The sequence below is a fragment of the Macrotis lagotis genome, chromosome 1 (genome assembly GCF_037893015.1).
Source record: "Macrotis lagotis isolate mMagLag1 chromosome 1, bilby.v1.9.chrom.fasta, whole genome shotgun sequence".
Classification (NCBI taxonomy): domain Eukaryota; kingdom Metazoa; phylum Chordata; class Mammalia; order Peramelemorphia; family Peramelidae; genus Macrotis; species Macrotis lagotis.
The window spans coordinates 911,979,682-912,005,451 of record NC_133658.1 but is presented as its reverse complement, the minus strand read 5'-3'; the positions used below and the strand labels follow the sequence as shown (position 1 = coordinate 912,005,451).

Genomic DNA, 25,770 nt, shown 5'->3' with positions numbered 1-25,770 from the left:
TCTAGCACCCAGAGCATTTTGTACTTGATCCTGGTGATGGAGAGCCACTGGAGCTTACTGAATAGGTAGAGATATGGTTAGAAGTGACTTTATTTAAGAAGATAGAATTGACAGCTCTGTGAAGGTCTGACAAGACTGGAAAGAGAACTGAGGCAGTGAGATTCTCCAGTAAGCTCTTCCAACACCACAGATGTGAGGTTTATACAGGTCTGAACACAGAAAGTGGTAGTGTGTATGACAGTGTGTATGAGAGGGAGGGTACAACAGTAAAATCAAGAGGACTTTCCAAAATATTGAAATTGGGGTTGTGTGTGTGGGGGGGAAATGTGAGAAATGATCTGTGAGAAATGATGTGTGACACTTAGGTTGAGACTGTGCTTGGAAGGGTGGTGCCCAGTATGGTAATGATCATATGAGAAGATGGGAGAATTGGTGGAAAGATAATGAGATTGATATTGAACATGAGAGCAGAACTTGGAGAGCAAAGAGACATTAAAACCTAGAGAACATGGGGGCAATTGACAGTGTAAGAGGTGGCAGAGACTTCAGGAAAGATGTGGATTGAAAAAAGGTCATTGGATTTGGCCATTTGGCGATGATTCATAATTTCACAGGGAATTGTTTTAGTTGAACAAGGAAGTTGTTCAGATGCAGAGTTTCAAAGAGAGAAAAGGAAAGAAGATGGAGGCACCAATTGTAGATGACTGTTTCTAAGAAGTTAGCAGTGAAAGAGGAGAAAGCTATAGGGCAACATATAGTGGAGATGGATAGACCAAATGAAGCCTTTTTGAGTATCCTGGAGACCTGATTTTATTATGACAGTGGAAAAGACAATGGATAGAGAGAGGGAGATCAAAAATTCGTGGGGAAAAAAGGGGGAAGAAAAAGAAGGGAATATTCTGAGGCAAAAGCCCAATCCAATAATACAATCTAATAAACTTTTATTAAGAACCTTTTGTGTAGGGGCGACTAGGTGGCACAATGGATAAAGCACCAGCCCTGGAGTCAGGAGTACCTGGGTTCAAATCCGGTCTCAGACACTTAATAATTACCTGGCTATGTGGCCTTGGGCAAGCCACTTAACCCCATTTGCCTTGCAAAAACCTAAAAAAAAAAAAGAACCTTTTGTGTGCCAGGCATTGCTCAGTGTTGGGGATACAATTTAAAAAAAGAGAGAGATTCCCTGCCCTTAAGGAGCTTATAACCTAATGCAGTCATCATGCAGAAAATGGAAAGAGATGGGGAAGTAGGAAAGGAACTATCTTATTCTGCATATTTGAAACTAGCAAGAGCAGTAGATGTATAATGAGAGAGCCAAAAACAGTTCATTTTCTTCCCTCCAAATGGATGGCATTGGGAGAAATTTGGTATTTCTCCCTTGAGGCTCAAGAGTAGAGGAAACTGAAGGTTATTTGGTAAGTCAAGGCTTGAATTAGGAACATGATAATGAGATTAGAGGTGGTAAATTTAACCTGGGAGGGTTAAAATGGGATATTGGGATCATTAATAGAGATTTGTCTTGGCAAGCAGAAGGGCCACATCTTCATGGGATAATTGAGAGCTTTTGGCAAATACTCAGTTTTTCAGTGGAATTATAAAGTGAAGTTCCTAGACAGTGTGGAAGGGGAGCAAAAGGAGGGTTAAGGAAATGATTTAGAAAAGCCTCCATTGGGGGGGAGAGTAGGACTAGTGAGTCAAGTAGGGAGATATAGGATTACATTGCCACAGTGAGGACCCAGTTGAATGCATATGATGTGAATTTTACCAGCCAGGATGGTTTCATGAGTTTGTCTTGACTCTATTCAGCAGGAATGGTCACTGCCTTACTTGGGAGTAGTTATCCAATGCTGAAGTTTGCATTAAATCATCAATTGAATGTCCTGATCCCTGTGGCCCATGATTTGATTTCATTTTCAGAAAAATCTTGGGCATCACTCATTGAGGTGATCATTTTCTTACAGTGAGGGATATGAGAGGTAGAGACCAAGAAATTGTTGTGATCTGTTGTATTTGGTCTGGTCAGGTCTCATCTAGGTTTGAACTTGAGGTCATTCCATTTAAGTGATGCCAGAACCTGCATTTGAGAACTAAGCAAGAGACTAGACTTGAGGAAATGAGGGAGAGGTTAGGTCTTGGTTTTATCCCTGGGATAAGTCAGTCAGTAAACATGGAGTAAGCCTCTTCAATGTGGTAGGCTGTGTGCCAAGCTTCAGGCAGACAAGGAAAGACTAAAGACAGTTTTTGCTGATTAGGAGCTCATAATCTGGCTTACCACCATGGAGGTGGTTTGAGATGAAGCAGCAGATCAGGAAATTCCCTCTTAGCTGATCTTATCCAAGGAGGGCATGTTGGTACAACACACTCTTTCTTTTTTCATTCAAGAAAGATTTTATTAATTTGAGTTTTACAATTCCCCCCATCTTGCTTCCCTCCCCCTACCCCCACAGAAGGCATTCTGTTATTCTTAAATTGTTTCCACGGTATACATTGATCTAAGCTGAATATGATGAGAGAGAATTCATATCCTTAAGGAAGAAACATGAAGCATAAGAGATAGCAAAATTATATAAAAAGATAACATTTTTTTCCCCTAAGTTAAAGGTAATAGTCTTTGGTCTTTGTTTAAATTCCACATTTCTTTCTCTGGATACAGATGGTATTCTTCATCGCAGATAGCCCAAAATTGTCCCTGATTGTTGCACTGATGGAATGAGCAAGTTCATCAAGGTTGATCATCACCCCCATGGTACAACATACTCTTAAGTGCAACAGGGAAATGAGTGACTAGAAAGTGGGAGAGCAGAGTTGGTGAGGAAACAATCAAAATCAAATAACCAGTGATTAAAGGGAACATTTATATAATATCAGCTATGTGCCCAATGATTGACAAATATTATCTCATGTAATTATCGCAACAATTCTGGGAAGAAGATGCTATTGTTATCCTTAATGACTTTTTAGAGAACTGAACCAGATAGCTCGAATATGAATCTGTATTTGAGTCTTCTTGACTCCAGGTCCAGTGCTCTCTTCACTGTGCTATCCAGAAGCTGCCTGAAGGTGGAAAATAAGTTTTCACAATATGGAATGCTTCAAATTAAGGGAGATTAAAGAGAGAAGATTTTTAAGGCTGTTACAAGTTTTCTTTTAAGAATGGAATGGATGGGGTAAGATGCGTACCATTTTAATTACAAATGACTAGTGTTGAGCCCATTCCTCCATTTTTTAAAAAAAAATTTATACAATGAGATAGGGATAAAGAACAGAGAAAATAAGAAGGTATGATGGAAAAACATAATTAATTGCCAAAATTAAGTATTTATGAGATGAATTCATCCATAAGAGTTTAACAGTGCTTTAGGAACCAGTATCCTAAAACATGTTGTATATTAAAAAAAAACCCCGTGATATAAAGATTCACACATTATTAAAATAAAGGAATAACCTCAAGTAGACCTATCAACAAAAGAGATTAAAGAAAGAAGGAAAAGATTCAGAGGCAACACCAATTATAACTGTTATTTATTCTTATTGCAAAGAACTGAAAATAAAAGATGCTGCCTTTTTAATCAGGAAATTACCAAATAAAGAATGTTCAACCTTAAGAAACAATAAAAAAGGGGTGGCTAGGTGGTGCAATGGATAAAGCACCGGCCTTGGAGTCAGGAGTACCTGGATTCAAGTCCGGTCTCAGACACTTAATAATTACCTAGCTGTGTGGCCTTGGGCAAGCCACTTAACCCCATTTGCCTTGCAAAAAAAAAAAACCTAAAAAAAACAATAAAAAGCAATGCTTTTCAATAAAACAACTTTTGTTAGGAAAGAAATCTTCAGACATAAGGACAGTGTCTACTGGTACACTGTCCACACCCTCACAGAAACTCTCCAGAATGATTGACTTACATTGTCAACCATATCCTTTGCAAATCTGCCCAACAAAAGAATAGTAACATAAGCAGAAGATAAGTTCAGATAAAAAAATTAGCCTTAACATTGCAGTTAGAGGCAATATGTCTTTTTTTTTTGTTGAATTGCTGTAATGGTTTCAGTAAGTGTTGTAATGTCCATGCATAGTAGTCATGTTTTTAAAAGAATCTTATCATCTGACTGGGCAGCTAGTTAGATAGCTCAGTGGATAGAGTACAGGCCTTGGACCTAGGAGCATGGGAGTTTGAATCCAGCTTCTTAACTAGCCATGTGACCTTGGCAAGCCCCTTAACCCTGACTGTCCCACATCCAGGGCCATCTCCAATCATCCTGATTCCTATCTGATCATTGGACTCAGATGGCTCTGGAGGAAAAAGTGAGGCTGGTAACCTAGGACAGCACTCCTTCACTCAAATCCAGTTCATGTGCTTGTCATGGCATCATCTCCCTGATGTCGTTGTCCTTTTTGAAAATCAAGGGCAAACATTGTTTTTTGTTTGTTTGGTTTTTTTTTAAGGGCAAACATTATTATTATCTGTACTGCAAGAACTCAAACATTTGTAACATCTTAATCTGATGATTATGTCACTGAGGAAATACAAATTACAAGCAGGTTATAATAGAAAGAATATGTGGGTATATGCATATCTTTGACCATCCACCAGGAATTGATTTGTAATTGAATGTCAAACCCTCTTAGTAGTCTGGAAACAACTTGATGAAGGCTTCGGGAACAGACAATTTTTTTTTTTACTTAGAAGGAATCAATTTGATATAATCACTGTATGAACATGAAAGTCACTGCATATCTGGTTATGATGATTTGAATTGCCTGCATCAAGAAATATGTTTCAAACATGGATATGCTTAGTAACAGGAAAAACAAGGTGCAAGTACTTTTTGCTTAAGTTTTCATTAAAGAATTTTAACTTTGGGGGTGGCTAGGTTGCGCATTGGATAGAGCACCAGCCCTGGAATCAGGAGTAACTGAGTTCAAATCCAGCCTCAGACACTTAATAATTACCTAGCTATGTGGCCTTCAGCAAGACACTTAACCCCATTTGCCTTGCAAAAACCTTAAAAAAAGAGAATTGTAACTTTAATTCCTAGTCATAAACCCATAATATGTTCTTGAACCACTAAATGGGAAGTGCTGCTGGATGACTAATAATGAATCATGCTGTCCACCTCCTGAAGGACAGTAAGGGTGGTCTGAAGATACAATGAGTTAAAATATATTTGAATGTGGGAAGTTTGTGAATTTCCTTTTTATTGTGTCTGTTATAAGGACTCAGATTTTTCTTTTTCATTTTGGGAGCACAGGTGTTCAAAGATAAAAATTTTTAAATGAATATAAATTATCTTTTAAAATTATGAGCCATAATAAAATCTGATCCATTGTTAAATATCAAAATTTTAAAAAGAGTTGGCAGCTATGTTGTGATCTTATATAGCCAAAAGAAAAAATATATAATGCAGTGAACTACATTGTACCCAAAGCTATGATAGATAATGAGATAATACTAATTTTTAGTATGTTTGCTGCAAATGGCACAATATTCTATGGACATGAATAGAATTTTTAAAAAGTTGAATGTGAAAAAGTAAAAACTAATACATGGCAGGCGATAGGGGTATACCTATTTCTCAGATCAGCACAGGAAGGATAACCAAGTGATATTGCATCAAAATTGGTCAACACAGAAAAACTGAAAATTTAGCTAAGCATAACAAAAAAAAGAATAATCAGCAAAAAATTTGAATGAAGGTTTGGAGGTAAAATAGAAAAAGGTGATATGGTACTTAGGAAAGAGCATATTCAATCCCAGCTTTTGAGTTCTAATCTCACCTTCACAAATTATGATTATGTGACTTGACCACTCTAAGCTCATGATTTTAGATGTAAAGTATAATGAGAATCTTGCCCTACCTGTGTCACAGTTTTGCTGTGAGCATATAATGTTATTTGTGAAATTCCTTGTAAGTGTAATCATTCTCCATATGTGAGCCAGTGCCTTTCTAATTGATTTATTCTGCCTATTAAGTTTCAAAAACTCTTCTTTTTGATTGGGGAGATACGTTATATGTCCATTTCTTTTCATTCAATCAAACAGAAGAGGATTTTTTTTCATGAATGTGCATGCCTGTGTAGCTGGTTTTTTGTTTGGTTTTTTTTGTTTGTTTCCTTCAGGTGCAGAGCCCAGGTTTGAAGTGACTAAGACACCTACAAAGTTTAGGATTTCTTGGAAAGAGTCTCACCAGCAAAGATTTATGAGTGGTGGTTCCTGTGACTTCAGTTTGAGAGAAATATGCAACTCAGATATCAAGATACAAAAAAATCAAAATAGTTACTATAAATTTGATAAAGATGGGAAAAATTTCAGACAAGACTTGGTCCCAATTCATTTTAAGACAATGACCTCAGAAAACGACTGTTTTCAGTCTGCTAAAAAGAGGGAATGCTTTACTGGAAAAGTTGGGCTTATTCAGTCTTATGAGAAGCCTCCTGAAGTGCAAACATATCAAGAAAGTAAAGGGGAAGTATCCAACAATTTGAATTCAGACTTCAAGAGACCACAGAAATGTAATACTGAAAAAATGCTTTATTTTTGTAATGATTGTGGGAAGGCCTTTGGCCAGAACTCAAAGCTCATTGACCATCATAAAATTCACACTGCAGGAAAACCTTATGAATGCAATCAGTGTGGAAAGGCATTTACACAGAATGCCAAACTGGCTCAGCATCAGAAAATACACACTGGAGAGAAACCTTATGAATGTAATCAATGTGGAAAGGCCTTCACCTGGAACTCCAATCTTTCTGTACATCAAAGAATCCATACTGGAGAGAAACCCTATAAATGTAATCAGTGTGGAAAGGCTTTCAAAGAGAATTCCAAACTTGCTGTACATCAGAGAATTCATACTGGAGAGAAACCTTATAAATGTAATCAGTGTGGAAAGGCTTTCATAGAGAACTCAAAACTTGCTCTGCATCAGAGAATCCATACTGGAGAGAAACCTTATGAATGTAATCAATGTGGAAAGGCTTTCAAAGAGAACTCCAAACTTGCTGTACATCAGAGAATACACACTGGAGAGAAACCTCATGAGTGTCATGAATGTGGTAAAGCTTTTGGTGAACACTCTTCCCTTATTGCACATCACAGAATCCACACCGGAGAGAAACCTTATGAATGTAATGATTGTGGAAAGACTTTCACACGGAATTCTCATCTTTCTAAACATCAGAGAATCCATACTGGAGAGAAACCATATGAATGTCATCAGTGCGGAAAGGCTTTCAGACAGAACTCCAGTTTTGTTGTTCACCAAAGAATCCACACTGGAGAGAAACCTTATCAATGTAATCAATGTGGAAAGGCTTTCAGACAGAACTCTAATCTTATTGTACACCAGAGAATCCACACTGGAGAGAAACCTTATGAATGTAATCATTGTGCAAAGACTTTCAAAGAGAACTCCAGTCTTGCTGTACATCAGAGAATTCATACTGGAGAAAAACCTTATAAATGTAATGAGTGTGGAAAGACTTTCACAAACAGGTGCAGTCTTCCTATACATCTGAGAATCCACAGTGGAGAGAAACCTTATACATGTAATCAATGTGGAAAGACCTTTCGATGTAGTTCCAGTCTTGCTGTCCATCAGAAATATCACACTGGGGAGAAACCTCATGAATGTCATCAATGTGGTAAAGCTTTTGGTGAGCACTCTTCCCTTATTGCACATTACAGAATCCACACTGGAGAGAAACCTTATGAATGTAATCAGTGTGGAAAAACTTTCACACAGAATTCCCATCTTTATAAACATCAGAGTATCCATACTGGAGAGAAACCTTATGAATGTCATCAGTGTGGAAAAGCTTTCAGACAGAAGTACAATCTTGTTGTACACCAGAGAATCCACACTGGAGAGAAACCTTATGAATGTAATCAGTGTGGAAAGGCTTTCTGTCGCAGTTCCAGTCTTGCTGTGCATCAGAAAAACCACACATCAGAGAAACCTCATGAGTGTCATAAATGTGGTAAAGCTTTTGGTGAACAGTCTTCCCTTATTGCGCACCAGAGAATCCATACTGGAGAGAAACCTTATGAATGTAATCAATGTGGAAAGACTTTCACACAGAATTACCATCTTTCTAATCATCAGAGAATCCATACTGGAGAGAAACCTTATGAATGTCATCAGTGTGGAAAAGCTTTCACTCAGAATGCCAATCTTTTGAAACATCAGAGAATTCACACTGGAGAGAAACTTTATGAATGTCGTCATTGTGGTAAAGCTTTCACACAGAACTCCCATCTTTCCAAACATTTAAGAATCCATACTATTGTGTCAGAAGAAATGTCAAATAACTAAGGAAACAATGGTTTGAACTTCTGAGCACATTGATTTATTAAGCAATGCATATCAATTGCAGAACAAATCAGAACCAAGCAACTTCAACTTGACTCTGGATCTCAAATAGAGGGAGAGAGATTTTTTTGTATTAACAGAAATAATAGGAAAAAAAAAGATTAGGTTAATATAATTTCTTATTGGAAGAAAGTTTAGGGACTTTCCAAGTTAGGAGGGTAGGGTCAACCCAAGTTTTGTGAACTGGGAGAGGGAAGAGCAAACAGGTAAGTTTTTCTGGATGTGAAACTGGATGTCACGCAATTCCTGAGATTAGCAGGTAGGTGAAATTTGCAGGAAAATGAAATGTAAGCCTCAGAAAAGAGTCAGAGTTAGAAGAAGTTGTCTCTTTGGTTCATATAGTTCCCACATTTCTGTAATCAATGTGGATAGATTTTCAGAGAGAGGATCTTTCTTTATTCAACATCAATGAAATCTATATTGTTGAAAAATCTTAGGAATGTAAAAAGTATTTCCAGTGATTCCAGTCTTCCTCTTCATCATAGAAAGAAACCGTATGAATGTCATCAATGTGTTAAGGCTTTCAAATGAAAGTCATCCATTATTTCTTACCAGAGAATTCTTATTAGTTAGAAATGAGGAAAGGCATTCAAATGGAGTTCAGAGCTTTTTCAACATTAGAAAATTTATTTTGGGAAAATGCCCTACATGAACTCAGTGGGAGAAGCCTTCCACCAGGGATCATCTCTTTGCAATAGAGGATTCATAGTGGAAAGAAATTGTTCAACAGAGACATGATTTTCTTTGGAAGAGGGAGATCCACTAGAAATCAGAATATTCACATGAGGAGTGAGGCTTATAAAATCATTTTCTTTAATTAATGTCAAGGCCATACTTCATTATTCAAGAAATCCTGGAGATAAAACAAAAATCTAGGTAATGAGGAAGACCTCTTCCAGTTCTGTAGTCTGTTACACATCTAAAATTTCATACTCTTCATAAATCACTCCAAATAGAATGAATTGTTCTTTGAAATTCTGTTTGTCATTACTCCTCCATAATACTCCACAACATTCATACAGAATAATTTCTTTAGCCATCTCCTAATTGATTAATGCTCACTTTTGGGTTTTGTTTTTGTTTTTAGGTTTTTGCAAGGCAACAGCGTTATTAAGTGGCTTGCCCAAGGCCACACAGCTAGGTAATAAGTGTCTGAGGCCAGACTTGAACTCAGGTACTCCTAAGTCCAGGGCTGGTACTCTATCCACTGTGCAACCTAGCCACCCTTCACTTTGTTTCCTATTCTTTGGTGACACTCGATGTCCTGGTATAAACATTTTACTATCACTTGATTATTTCTATAATTATTTCTCTAGGTAGCTAAGTGTCATAGTTGATAGTGTGCTGTGTGCCTACCACCACAAGAATTGAGTTCAAATTAAGTGTCTAACACTCATTAACCATGCACCCCAAGGCAAGTCATTTGATGTAGTCTTGTTTGATGATTCCCATTTTTAGAATGAAACTTAAAATAGTAACTGCATCCTACATATGATATGCATAATAAATGAGACTATTTGTTAAAGAGCTTTGTGAATACTAAATCACAATGGAAGTATTAGTTCTTGTGATTTCATGGGCTACATATAAATCTAGTAGAGTTAGGCCAAAATATAGACAGTTTTGTCATTTTTCATTCAACTGGTTATTCAGACCAGTGTAGAGAGGGCATAGGGTTTTGTATTGGGGTGTTGGTTTAAAACCTGTCTCAGATGCTCTCTAGCTTTGTATTACTGACAGAGTAATAAACCAAAAAGCTTGAGAAATTGAGTAGATCAGGTGTATAATATACAAGGGAGTGTCGTATGCATGAGTTAAGTAAATCTATGGACCCCCAACTATAAGGCCAGGGCTTCCTAATCATTACAAAATGCTGGAAAATTGGAAAGTTGTATGCCAGAAATTAGATACAGACCAATATCCCTCCATGCCAAGCTTAGTTCTGAAGTATTCATGATTTAGATATAAAAGGTCCCCTCCAGTATGTTGGAAGAACCATGAAGAAGACATGGGTTACAGGAAATGAGTTCATCCAAAAAGGATCAAAGGAGAAAAGGCATAATTTTCATCATGGTAAAAAACAAAACCCAATGAATCTAAAATGGAGTAATTGTGAAAAACTTATTGAAAGTTCTAATGACTTCCTATCCAACATATATCAAGAATAGAATGTGGTTATTTACAGATAAATAGAGATTGTTTATGAAGGTATCAAGCCAAAGGAGTCTCCTGAGGTCTTCACAGTTCACTTCCAAACAATGTCAAAATAATGCCTCAAAAAATAACATAACATTTTGGAGTTTTAAAACCAATAAAAGGACATGTTGAAAAAATTTCCAGTCAACAGTAAACCTTGGGAGCAACTTGAATCGGTGATAGATTTTAGAACTCTCAACCTACAGATGGGAAAGGGATCAGACATCTGATCAAAAGGAGATTACAGGGACTTATTTGTTGTCATTGGATTTGGACTCTTGTCTTGCCCATATGTAGTCTAGAACCCTGTCTGGGTGTCAGTCCCAGGGGAAGGAGGAGCACTACCAGGTGTGGGTCTCTAGTCACAATTGCAGGGCAGAGAAGAGGACTTATGGTCACTCAGCCCAGAGCTCACTTCCAAAGAGCAGTAACCATGCTCCTTAGATTGTACCAATTTAGAAGAACTGAAAGCTTCCAGACCTTCAAAACTAACTGACAACAGCAGCATGAGAAACATCAAGCTTAGGATAGTGTTCCTTTACCCTGGAAACAGCTTAACTTTCACATAAAGAAAAAGTCAAGAAATCAACTGGAATCCATGTCAGATTGCTTGCTATCTCAGGTAAGGGAAGAAGAAAGATGTGGAATTCAAAATCATTAAAATAAATGTGGAAAACTATCTTTACATATATTTGGGGAAAATTAAGTGAGAAAGAAAAAAGATGGGAAATTTGCAGGCAACAAAGAACTTCATAGAAAGTTAATATGACAGGGAAAAGAAAATTACTCAAGATGACAAAGTCAAAACAGCTATATTCAAAGTCTCAGAAATGTTAGTTGATAAAGAGCAAACAGCTCAATGAAGAAGCCTCACAAAAAATAATGCCTTAAAAAATAGAATTGTCAAATGGCAAAAGAGGCATTAAAAAAATCCACCGAGAACACCTTAAAAAGAATTGGCAAAGTAGATAAGTGCCCTGAAGAAAATAATTCCTTATAATTTAGAATTGGACAATGTGTGTGATGAAAATACACTAAAGAAAAATTTCAGAGACTGGGTCTGAGCAAAAGAAAGTTTTTATTCTCTCGATAGAGGGCACACTCAAGTCAGAGCTGCATCAAAAGCACAACAAATTTGGTTTATATAATTTCTAACTACAGTTCCCCCCCCCTTCTCCCTAATCTCTCCTCCAGCCCATTAGCTGAATTTTGGAATTTCCATATTCTCGGAAATCTATCCTAGCATCAGATGCAAAGAAAGAAATTAATATTTTCAGAATATGTCTCATAGATGGTGGGGTGACTGGATCCTAGTGACCATGTATAATTTAATCTTGACTAGGAACAGAAATAGTAAAAAACAAAGTTTTCTTGGTCATGATGTTGTGCCCCAGTTAGCAGAACAGTCTTATTGCAAAAGCAAGATGTCTTGGGTCCCTTATAATGTAAGATTTTTCTTGACATAAACACTTCTTTATCTCTGAGAGGACTTCACCAGGAATTTTCCACACAAACAAGAATCTAATGTTTTCTGGAGACATCTAGAAACAAGAAAAAAATGAAAAGAATTAAGAAATATCTCAGTAGAAAAACAACTGACCTAGATAATAGATTGAGTAGAGAAAAATTTAAGAATTATTAGACTATCTGAAAGCCATGATTCCTCCTCCATCCCCCCCCAAAAGAGCCTAGACATCATCTTTCAAGAAATTAGGGGAAATTGCCCTGTTATTCTAATTGAAAGAATCCCCCAATCATCTTTATAGTGATCAAAAATGAAAACTTGCAGGATGCTATAGCTAAATCCCCAAACTCCAAGTCAAGGAGAAAATATTACAAGTAGCCAGAAAAACAATTCTGACATGGTAGAGCCACATTCAGGATTACAAGATTTAAAGGGTTCTACATTAAAGGATTAGGTTTGGAAAATGATATTTTGGTGAGCAAAGGAACTATAATTATAACAATGAATCCTCTACCCAACAATTTTGTATAATTGGGGGGGGGGGATATTTAATGTGGTAGAGGACTCTCAAGCGTTTTTTTTTTATTTTTCTTGAATCTTGTTGAAAATCATATTTTTCTCTTCAGCTCGGTTTTTTTTTTATCAGAATTACTTGAAAGTCCTCCATTTTTTCTTCCTCTGAAGTATTATGATCAGTTTCTCCAGATAGGTGACTCTTGGCTGTAATTCTAGCTCCTGTGCCTTCTGGCATATCCTATTTCTAGGCCTCTGATCATTTAATGTAGAAGCTGCTAAATCTTGTATTAAAGGATGAGAGGTCTTGGAATGTGATATTCTATGATGAAAGTTAAGTTTACAAATCTTATTTTTCTGACCAAAAAGTGATTTCTCAGTCTTTTAATGAAAGTTTAGATCTGAGTATTAGCCTCTGTCCTGAAGGTCTGTGTCTCTTCAGCTATAAATTTGAAGGCTGACAAAGTTTTGGTCTTTAACTTCCTTGTCATCACTGTAACTTTCTATGGACATGTGTTGTTTTTTTGTTTGTTTTAGCTCATCCTTCCAAATCTGTTTTGTGATGTTTCAAATTGAGCTCTGTTCCTGGGATGGAGGGGTCACTGTCCCAAGTTTCTTGCACTAGAATATCTCACTACTCTCTTGCTGTTATGCTGGAGTCTTGAGACCTCATAGCTGCCCCCCGTCCCACTGACCCCCACTGGGGTTTAGGACCTCCTGCTTACTTGCCCAGATATTACCTGCTTTACTCCTGTTTACCTGACTGATACAGGCCTTTCCTCCAGACCTTATAAGTTGTCCTGTTAGTGTGTCACTCATTTTTCATTACTTAGGTCATTCTAGAATTTATTTGGAGGTACTATTTTATATTTTGGAGGTGTAAAGTCATATATGATGACCATCCAGAAAATGTTGAATGGGAATATTAAGTATGATATCTTTTTCTCAGTTGTCTGTGGCACATAAAAAAATTAATCATGTATTAGAGCTTATAAACCACAACCAAATGCACAAAAGTAGAAATATGAAATGCATTTTTCTTGGATCCTAATGCAATAAAAATTGCTTTCACTAAAGGATTATGGAAACATTAAAAATCAATTAGAAATGAAATGGACTAATCCTAAAGAACAAGTGGGTCAAGGAACAAAATCAGATATCATTTTATCAGAGAGAATGACAACAATGAGACAACATCAAAATATAAGGGACACAGCTAAAGAATTTCTTTGGAAAAAAATCATATCTTGGAATGCTTTTATGAATAAATTAGAATAAGAGCATCAATTAGGCATGTGACAAAATAAGAAAAATTGAGAATCTCCAGTTAAACATCCTAAAAATTAATGGATAGATTAACAAAGTTAAAAGTATGAAAATGATACTTAAATGAGGGGCTGGCTTTATTTAAAAACACCACTGCCTCCAATAAAATGGATAAACCATTGGTTAATTTAGTTTTTTTTAAAAAAATAAAGTACCCAGTATCAAAAATTAAAAAGTATGAATTCACCACCAATCAATTAGAGCATTTACAAGGAACTATTTTCCCAATTATTTTCCAATAAGTATAATAGCAAGTGAAATGTATGAATATTTTCAAAAAAATTAGATTAACAGAAGAAGAAATAGAATACTTAAATAACCTTATCTTACAAGAAAAAGTTGAGTAAGTTATTGATGAGCTTCCAAAGAAAAAAATCCCCAGGACCAGATGAACTACCAAAGATTTAAAGAACAAATATTTCCAATATTATAAAAGAGATTAGGAAAAAATATGCAAAGAAATTCTAGCAGATTTTTTTAATGACACAAATATGGTGCTGATCCCTAAAACAAGAAAAGCAAAATTATAGACCACTTTCCCTAATGAATATTGATGCAAATATTTTAAATAAAACATGAGAAAATTACAGTGATATGCAACCCAGATTATAAATTATGATGTGGGCTTTATACCAAGAATGCAGAACTGGTTTGATACTAGGAAAACTATCAGCATAATTGATGACCTCAATAGCTTTTGACAAAATAGAAAACACTTTTTTAAAAAAATTTTTCTTTATGTTATTATAATAATCTTGTTGTGAGAGTACACCCCTCTTCCCCAGAAAGATGGGAAACCTCAAGAATAGTGAGAGAGAAAAAAAGTGTAATTCAGTCTGTGTTCAGACTCTGTCTCTGGGATGAGTTGCCTTCTTTATCATGAGTCCACCAGAGAAGTTCCTTCAGTATTTTTCCCACAGTTGCTATCACTAGCTATATTTTCCTCCACTGTATTCCTCCTCACTCTCATTTATTCCATTCTCTCTCCTTTCATCCTGTCCCTGTTCAGAAGTGTGTTGTATCTGGGTACCCTCTCCCATGATCTTCCCACTCTTCTATCACCTACTCCCTCCATTCCCTTATCCCATTCCTTTCCTTTCATTTTTTTTCTAGGGTAAGATAGATTTCTATATACTATTGAATGTGTGTATTTCCTCTCTGAGCCATTTCTGATTAGAATGAAGACTCAGTCATTTCCCCTTTGCCTTCCCCCATTCCATTCCATTGTAAAAACTTTTTATTGATCCTTGTGTGAAATATCTTAGCTCCTTCTTCCTCTCCTTTCTCTTCCTCCCATTACTTTCCTTTATCACCCATTGACTCCATCTTTTTACTATACTATACCATTATATTCAGCTCCTTCCTATGCCCTATCTATATATACTCCTAATTGCTCTTATAAATGAGAAGGTTCATATGAGTTATCAGTATCTACTTCCCATGCAGGAAAACAGACAATTCAGCATCATTAAGTTCCTCATAATTAGTCCTCACCCACCCCCTCTTATAGTTCACCTGAGTCCTGTACTTGGAGATCAAACTTTCTGTTCAGCTGTTGTTTCAATAGGAAAGTTTGAAAGTCCCATTTCATCGAAAGTCCATCTTTTCCCCTGAAAGAGGAAGTTCAGTTTTGCTGGGTAGTTGATTCTTGGTTGTAAACCAAGCTCTTTTGCCTTCTGGAATATCATATTCCAAGCCTTATGATCCCTTAATATAGATGTTGCCAGATCCTGTGCAATCCTGCCTATAGAGCCACAGTAGTTGAATTGCTTCTTTCTGACAGCTTTTAGTATTTTCTGTTTGACTTGGAGTTTTGGAGTTTGGCCATAATATTCCTGGAAGTTTTTCTTTTGTGATCTCTTTCAGAAGGTGATTGTTGAATTCCCTCAAATTCTATTTTACCCTCTGCTTCTAGGATCTCGGGGCAATTTTGCTGTATTATTTCTTGGAAAAAATGAAGTCTAGGCTCTTTTCCTGGTCATGATTTTCAGATATCCCAATAATTTTTAAATTATCTGTCCTGGATCTGTTTTAGAGGTCAGTTGTTTTTCCAGAGAGATAGTTCATGTTTTCTTATAATTTTTTTGGTATAGTTTTATTTCTTTCTGATTTCTCTCAAACTCATCCATTCCTGCATTTGTGTTGCCTTTTCCATTTGGCCTAAACTGGTTTTTAACATATTATTTTTTTCAGTATTTTTTTTTGTATTTCTTTCACCAAGCTGTTGACTTGGTTTTCATGATTTATCTGCATCGCTCTCATTTCTTCTCCCAATTTTTCCTCTACCTCCCTTAATTGCTTTCCAAAGGCTTTTAAGAGCACAGCCATAGCCTGAGCCCATTTTATATTTCTCTTGGAGATTTTGGATACAGAAGCTTCAACTTTGTCATCTTCTGAGTATGTATTTTGGTCCTCCATGGGACCAAAGTAATTTTCTATGGTCAAATTCTTTTTCTATTGTTTGCTCATTTCCTCAGCCTATGACTGATTTACCACACTTCCAAGGCTTTGGTGGGGTTTTGGGACAACCCATAGGGACCTTAATTCCTCCAAGGTCTTATGAGAGGCTCTGGCTGCTCTCTTGCCTGTGCTGTAGGATGTGGATGACCACAGACCCTCCCCTCTGCCCTGGAGCTGTGAGGAGAGTCTCTGCTTGACTATGATGGTATGGGAGCCCAAACTGCAACTTGGATCTGAGTGTGGGCAAATAGCAGAGTCCTGCTCCAGGGAGAGCAGAGAGACCTCTACAATCTCCCCGACTCCTTTACTGTCATTGGGCTGAGAGCTCTAGAAGTACTGGATGGCTCTGCTAATTCCCACTGCAGGTTCTCACCACAGGGTTACTGTGAGGCCAGCACTCCATTCTGGTGCAGCAGAGTTCTCTCACCACCCCTTCTAGCTTACCCCAGTGATCCAAGAGGTCTGGAAACCATCCCTTCTGCCTCTGATCCAGGCACCCAGCCCAGCTGTACTGTGGCTGCCTAAAACTCATTTCTTTAAAAAATTAGAAAGCAAAGGAATAAATGTAACTTTCCATAAAATGATTAGTAGTATCTAAAACCATTAACAAGCATGTATAATAGGAATAAATTAGAAAAACCTTCCCAGTAAGATAAGGGGTCAAACAAGTGTCACTACTATAATTCACTATTGTCCTAGAAATACTTGCTGAGGCAATAAAAGAAAAAGAATTTGAAGGAATTAGAATAGGCAATGAGGAAACAACTCATCCTGTAGATGATATGATGGTATACATGGAGAATCTTAGAGAATCAGCTATTAGTTGAAATAATTAACTACTTCAGCAAAGTTGCAAACTATGAAATAAATAATCATTTCTATAATTTATGAAAAAAATCCTACAAAAAGAAATTATTTAAATTATTAAATGTATTTAAATTAGCTTTAGGCCATATAACTATGGGAGTCTACCTGATAAGACAAACTCAGGAACTCTGTGAACATAAATGTAAAACACTTAACACTATGTTAGAGCTAAACAATAGGAAAAATATTGTTCATGGGTAAGTTGAGTCAGTATAATAAAAATGACACCTAAATTGATTTAGTGCCATACCAATCAAACTATGAAATTATGTTACTGTGCTAGGAAAAAATGATTTATCTAGAAGAGAAGGTCAAGAGCATCACAGGAATAAATGGAAAAAAAATCAAAGGAAGGTGACTAAGCCATACCAGAAATCAAACTATTACAAAATGGCAACAAAACAATCTGGTGCTGGCTAAGAAATTGAAAGGTGAATCAGTGGAATTGATTCACTACACAATACATAATAGTGAAGTGATAAACCCCAAAGCTTTGAAAACAAGAACTCACTTAGAAAAACCACTAGGGAGACTGGAAAGCAGTTTGACCAAAACAGTATAGACCAACATCTCACACCATAAGGTCAAAATGGGCATGTGATTGAAACAAGTTGTGATAACATAAGCAAAATTGGGGGACTATGGAATGGTTAAATGTTAGATATATGTATTATGGAAGAATGTATGAACAAATTAAAGAAAGCATTACCAGCTGTAAAAGTATTAAGGGTTTGCACAAATAAAACCAATGTAACCAAGGTTAGAAGAAAGTAGAAATGATTACAGCAAGTTTCTCTAATAAATGCCCCATTTCTCAAATACATAGAAAACTAAGTCAAATTCATAAAAATGATCCATTTCCACTAATGCATTGTTGGTGGAATTGTGAATTAATTCAATCATTTTGGAGAACAATTTGAAACTATGCTTGATAGGCTATAAAACTACTTGCTCTCTGACCCAGAAATATCTCTACAAAGTCTGTATTCCAAAGAGTTTTTTTTTAAAAGAAAAGGGTGTGTGTGTGTGTGTGTGTGTGTGTGTGTGTGTGTGTGTATGTATCAACTCATTTTGTGGAGGGAAGAACTGGAAATTGAGGGAATGTCCACTGTTTTTTCCTTGGTCTGTTTTCCTTTATGATATGACTAATATGGAAATATGTATTACATGACATGTACATGTATAACCAATACCAAATTGCTTATTTTCTCAATAAAGGGGTAGGAAGGGCATACAATTTGGAAATCAGAATGTTTAAAAATGAACATTAAAATACTTAAAGCTAAAAATAGATACTTTACAATAATGTCAAAAAGCATCAACTAGCAATTTTTAAAGGAAGAAATACAAACTGTAAACAAGCATAAAATTTTGTTCCATATCAGTTGGTTGGTTGTCTTTTCCTTTGTTAAAAGGCCCAAAATGACATTACTATATTGGGGTCAATATACATTGTGTAAAGTCTGATCGGTCCAATACAAACTCTGAAGGCTCAACCACAGTTTGGAAACAAATAGTCCATAGGAACATTTGGAGTGGAGATGTCGAGTACAGTGCTTTCTTTGAGACAGGCTCATATCTCATAATTATGAATTTTTTTGGATAGACTTTAAGAGTGTTCATGGGTTTAGTCTTCTGACTTCCATATAAGCACTTGCATTATGTAAGTTCTCTGTAAAATACTTTTTAAAATAAACCTACTTTTGGCATTGGCAAAACATGGCCAGTTCATTGGAGTTGCACTCTCTGCAGTAGAGTCTGAAATGCTTGGCAGTTGCACTGAAGAAAAGACTTATCTTGCCAGGTGAGCTTTGGAATCTTTCTAAGACAATTCAAATGAAAACAATTCAGTTTCCAGGCATGTCACTGGTATACTGTCTAGGTTTAACAGGCATGTAAAAATGAAGTCAGCACAGCTCTTTATATCTTTAGTGTGGTGGGCAATCTAATATCTCTTCTCTCCCACACTTTTATTCAGAATCTCCCAAACACTGAGCTAGCTTGAGAAACATATGCTTCATTGGCTATGCATCTATATGCTTATATCTGGAAATTATACTGCTAAGTAATGAACTTAACTACAGCATTTTGTTGTAACAACCATTTGTTGTAACCAATGGTTCCACATATGGATGGTACAGTGCTGGCTAGAGGAGAACCTGTATTTTTTCCTGTTAATTGTTGGGCTCAAATTTGCACTAGCATCAGAGAACTGAACCACACTTTATTGCATCTCAGCCTTAATCTCTGCATTGCAGTCATCTGTGGAACTCCCTCCACTTTAGTTTAATGTTGTAGCCTTTTCAAATTAAATAATTCGCTGTCAGTGCAGTCACTGATCCTGATACTATTCTTTAACTCATTGAATGCATCCAACAACATCACTGAAAACATCATGCTGAAAATCTTAGGAGCAAGTACACAACCCTGCTTCACTCCCATGGTGACTAGCATCATTATTGTGAGAGCATCATTATTCAAAGTTCTTGCAAGCATGCAACAATGAAACTGATTAGCAATATTGATGAATTTGGGCAAATAAATTCTGCCATAATTTTCCAATAATGGAATTGCTAATACAAATAATTACTAATTAGAAACATTCTTAGATTGTTAAATGGTGATGAGAAATATTGAGGGAGGGATTTATTTTTATTGATTAGGTATTTAGCACAGGAATTTGGTATTTTTTTTCCTTTTCTGGAAGATCAGATTTGAAGAACAGAAAATGTTCACTAATATAACTATTTTTTGTTAATTAACTTAAGAGAAAATATCCAAATTACTAATAATTAGATAAATGCAATTAAATGAACTCTCTATCTCACACCTCTACAGTTGTAAAAGATGATAAAATAACCAATATTAGAAAGACTTTAGAAAAATAGATACGATTTAATTACTCTTAGTGAATCTGGAAAGCTTCAATCATAATTTGATAAGACAGTGCAGAGGGGCAAATGAAACAAAATACAGAGGTAAAAGGCACATAATAGAGGCAGTACAGAGTCAGACCACATGGAAATGCAGAACACCATACAATTTTAACATATATAATATGATCATTTTTGAAAGACTTAGCCACACTAATGAATTCAATGATAACACATTTCCAAAGAACTTATACTGAAAAAATATTATTCACCTTCAGAAAAGGAATGGATGAACTCTGGATGTAGACTAAAGTAATTTTACTTATGCTATTTTTCTTACCTTTCAAAAAATTGCAACATGGCTAAGATATAAATGTTTTGTATGATTTTATATGTATAACTTTTATTGCTTGCTTTCAGCAAGTGAAAATTTGGAACTGAAAAAATTTTTAAATAATATTTTAAAACTTTCTTACTCTCTCTGGGTCAAGTAACTCAGCAGAACAGAATGTGTGTGTGTGTATGTATGTGTGTGTGTGTATGTTAATGCACGTGTGCCTTAAGGGAATTGAAGAACACACTCATCCAACACAGGTTGTGTGTGATTTTGAATGGGTTAAAATAAAGCAACTTCAGAGAATTTCCCTTTCTCTATTCTGTATTGCCTTATTCACACTATGGTCAAAAGGAACCTGAAAATTCTTGTTTCAGTATCAAATCTGATAGTATTTATGAGATGGTTGTAATATAGGAACCACACAATTAGCCCCAACCTTCTAGTGAGTCTTACCTAATAGTTGACATTTGTTTTAAGTTCCTCCATGGAGCTTAACATCCTGTCTCTCTGTCTTTCTAACTGTGGCCATAGTGGATAGAACATGAGATCTGGAATCGGGAAGATATGAAATCAAATCTAACCTCAGACATTTGGTAACTGTGTGACTCTGGACAAGTAACATATGCTCTGCTCACCTGAGTTTCCTCATCTGTAAAATGGGGATAATAAATAATAAGACCTATTGCCCATGGTTGTTGGGAAGGTCAGATGAGATCTTTGTAAAACGTTGAGGTCAGTACTTGGCACAAAGGATGTTCTATGTAAAATTTAGCTATTATAGCTTAAAGCCACAAACCCATTAAAAGCCTAGATATCCTTTTAAAACAAACTGTCCAGATCTCTAAAACCTGTGGCCAAAGTAGAAACAGAATAGAATAACCAAACTTGTGACATCTTTCAACTTATTGATTTACAAAGTTGTTGTTGTCCTCAGTTCCTTGATCTCACTCCTGCATCAGTTCATTCAGCTCTTCCCATGATTCTCTGAAATTGCCTATTTCATGGTCCATTTGTTTCATTCCATTTATGTACCAAAATTTATTCAGCCTTTGCCCTAGTGTAGTGAATCAACCTTAGTGTTCAGTCCTTTGTAATAACAAAGAGAGCTATTATATTTTTGTATAAACTGTCCTTTTCATCTTTCTTTAAAGGAAAATGCCAACTAGTGGTATCATTGATTCAAAGAATATACCCAGTCATACCCCCTAGTACTCCTTTCTGCTTTCAAACTAAGACCACCATCCCTGCTCCCTTGTGGCACATTACCAATCTCCTTACTTTGGGGTAACACTGCTCATCCAGCCAAATCAAGAAGAGAAGGGCATCAACAAGTGAGTTTATGATACAAGGTCTTAGGGATCTAAGAGTTGCATCTATAGCCTTGAAGAAACGGGACAACTAGGTCCTGTTTTGTTCTTCCCCTTCCAAAAGTAACTTAGAGTGGACACTAAAGCTAATGAAAAAATGAATCCCCATTTTGTTTTTGTTGAGGGGAGGCAGAGTCAACTTTGAGGAAACCCACAAAGAAATGGGAAAGCATCAGAAATTGTGTGATAGAAAAATATGAGAAAACCTGAACCAACCAATGATTTCAGGAAAAAGAAAACAGTTAAAATCCTAGAACATAAACCATTAAATAAGCAGAAAAAATATGAAAACAGAAGGGAACATGGTCTCCATATGAATTAAATGAGCTCAACATCACCAAATAAATATTGCAAGAAAAATTCAATTAATATCTCATGAGACAGAATTCCCAGGAGAGCAGCATGTTTCTCATTCAAGAAGGAAACAACACAATATAATTTTTGTTCTAAAAGACAGAAATATTTGGAAGTGTGGAAAAATATGAATGTCCAATGACATTTCACCAAAGATCAAAGATCAAAAATACAAATACAGAGAGTGAAAAATATTTGGGAAGAAGAAAACAATAATGTTAACAGGAAACATGATCTCTATACAATCAAAACATTATTTCAAAATTAGAATGTGTAGATGGCACCTTTTGTATTGTAGGTTCCACTAAATAATATGACAAACCAAAAACTGAATAACAATGCAAGAAACAATCCAAGAATGCTGTGCAATATATCAGAAAACAGAAGATATTGAAAACCAAAAGAATCCATAGACTATTTTGAAGACAATCAAAACAAACAAGCAAAAACATAATGTTTGTCCTTCATTCTCAAAGAATATCATGACATCAGAGAAGTAATATCATGACACGCACATGAATTGGATTTGAGTGAGAAGGTAATAGGCTAAGTCACCAGCCTCACTTTCTCTTCCAGAGTCTTCTGGGTTCAGGAGCCAGATATGAATCAGGATGACTGGAAATGGTCCTGAATTTGAGGCAATCAGGGTCCCACAGCTAGTCTGTGTCAGTTATCCGAGACCAGATTTGAACACCCATCCTTTTGATTCCAAAGTCATTGATCCATATAGTTCACAACAGAACAAAATAGAAGAAGTGGCCAAGATGTACAAGGAAATAACACAGCCATGTTTTAAAAGAGGAAAATCAAAACTTGAACATTATTAATTTTAATTCCATGAAGAAGACCTAGATTAAAAATGAATAAAAACTACAAATAAATAAATGAAATTTTTCAATAGAGAAAAAGAGATTGCGAGAAGAGAATAAAAGAAGGAAATCATTTTTAGGAAAAAATATAAAAATGATTAAAGAAACAATGAATTAAAGGGAATAAACGGAAAGGAAATTTTTATTAAATACTTAATGAGAGAAAGAAGTGGAAAACATTTAGAAAGCTAGATAAATGTTAGAAAAAGTGAATTAATTAATAAAACTTCAAAATTTTTGGAAAATGTGAAAAACAGGTTAAAATGCATGAGAGGGAGGGGATGGAAGCTGGGAATAAGATTGCCTAAATTTGTCTAAACAAAAAACAATCGAAAAACCTAAGTACTAAGTATTATATTTAATTACAGCTAAAACACAATCCTAATTTTGAAAAGAAAATAATATTGAAAGCAAAAAGATCATGATATAAGTATGAAATCTCAGAACTTTAATTGTGACTAGATTAAATACTCTAAATTATTTATATTATATTGAGTATTATATTTTGTTTTGTTGAATTATGTTATGGTATGTTAATATTATGTTGTATTATATCTTATGTAATATATATCACATTAAATTATCTAGTATATTTTTATATCATGTGATCTCATAACACATATAGCAGCTATCATGTTATATCATATTGCATTATATTATATCATATTGCAAAATATAATTTCACATCATATTATATCCTGTATCTTATTGTATTAGAATTAAATCAACTTAATTAAACTCTTATTTCTAAAAAATGTCATATTGAATAAGGAAAATAAAATCTCTCAGACTAATATACATTTATTTATTTTTCAAACTACATACAAAAATAGTTTTCAACATTCATTTTTGGTAAGATTTTTGAATTTCACATTTTTCTCCTTCCCTCTCTTCCCTCTCCCCCTTCCCTTCACAGTGAGTAATCTGATAGGGATTATATATGTATAACTATGTTAAACATTTTATTACCATATTAGTCATGTCGTGAAAGAAGAATCAGAACAAAAGGTTAAAAAAAAACCATGAGAGGTTAAAAAAACCATAAAGCATAAAGCAAATTTTAAAAATGGAAAATAGAATGCTTTGGTCTGTATTCAGACTTCATAGTTCTTTCTTTGTATGTAAATGATATTTTCCATCACAAAACCTTTAGAATTGTCCCTAATCATTGTACTGCTGAGGAGATCTAAATCTATCAGGGTTCACACAATGTTGCTGTTAATGTGTACAATGCTCTCCTGGTTCTGTTCACTTCAATCAGTATAAGTTCATATATGTTTTTCCAGGCTTTTCTGAAGTACATCCATTCATAATTTTTTTTACAGTAGAACAATAATACTCCATCATATTCATATACCATACCCAGTTCAGCCATTTTCCAGTTGATGGCCATCTCCTCAATTTCCAATTCTTTGCCACTCCAAAATGAGCTACTATACATATTTTTGTACATGTGGGTTTCTCCCCCTTTTTAAATAATCTCTTTGGGATATAGACCTAGTAGTGGTGGTATACTTGGATATGCGCATATCAAAGGATATGCACAGTTTTATTGCCTTTAGGCTGTAGTTCAAAATTGCTCTCCAGAATTGCTGATTCAGTTCACAGTTCCACCAACAATGCATTAGTGTCCCAGTTTTCATACATTCTCTCTAACATTGATTATTTTCCCTTTTTTGTCATTTTAGTCAATCTTATGGGTATGAGTAAGTACCTCAAAGTTGTTTAATTTGTAGTTTTCAAATCAATAATTTAGATCATTTTTTCATATGACTATAGATAGCTTTAATTTCTCCTGAAAACTGCCTGTTCATATTCTTTGACCATTTATAAATTGAGGAATAACTTATATTTTAAAAATTTGACTATATATATATACATATATATATTATATATATAGTGTGCATGTGTTAGAAATGAGTGCTTTATCAGAAATACTAGCTACAAAAATTGTTCTTGGTGGGTTTATTTCTTTTTTTTTTCCACTTTAGCAGAAAATTTTATTGTTGTTCATTGCTTCTCGGCCTTTTGGCTAAGATCAAGTGTAAATTTTATTGTTGTTCAGTCATTCTTTTTTTTTTTTTAAGAATTTTCAAGGCAATGGGGTTAAGTGGCTTGCCAAAGGCCTCACAGCTATGTAATTATTAAGTGTCTGAGGCCGGATTTGAACCCAGGTACTCCTTACTCCAAGGCCAGTGCTCTATCTGCTGCGCCACCTAGCTGCCCCCTGTTCAGTCATTCTTGTCCAACTCTTCATTTGCCCTGAGCATCAGGCAATACTTTTCATTTTTAGTAGGAATTAATTTTTTTCCTTTTTTGAATTCTTAGAAATATTTGATTTATTTTTTGAGTATGACAATTTTTCCCCTAATCTTACTTCCCTCCCCCCACCCCCCCACAGAAGGCAGTCTGCTAGTCCATAGATTTTTTCCAAGGTATACATTGATCTTAGTTGAATGTGATGAGAGAGAAATCATATCCTTAAGGGAAAAAAAATAAAGTATTAGAGATAGCAAAGCTACATAATATATTGGTTTTTTTTTAAATTAAAGGTAATAGCCTTTGGTCTTTGTTCAAACTCCACAATTCTTTCTCTTGATATAGATAGCATTCTTCATCGCAGATAGCCCAAAAGTGCCCCTGATTGTTGCACTGATGAGATGAGTGAATCCATCAAGGTTGATCATCACTCCCATGTTGCTGTTAGGGTGTACACTGTTTTTCTGATTCTGCTCATCTTGTTCAGCATCAGTTCATGCAAATCCTTCCAGGC

The 25,770-nt window shown here is 35.4% G+C and overlaps 1 protein-coding gene and 1 pseudogene across 1 annotated transcript in view; both read left to right on the top strand.

The window, feature by feature from the left end:
- LOC141508958 (uncharacterized) overlaps positions 1 to 25,770 on the top strand; it is a 71,795-nt gene that overhangs the window by 7,027 nt on the left and 38,998 nt on the right. The window contains exon 6 of the mRNA XM_074218086.1: positions 6,119 to 8,305. Coding sequence (XP_074074187.1) covers positions 6,119 to 8,305 — 2,187 coding nt within the window. The remainder of the gene's footprint in view (positions 1 to 6,118; positions 8,306 to 25,770) is intronic.
- Positions 25,010 to 25,143, top strand: LOC141510768 (U2 spliceosomal RNA; annotated as a pseudogene).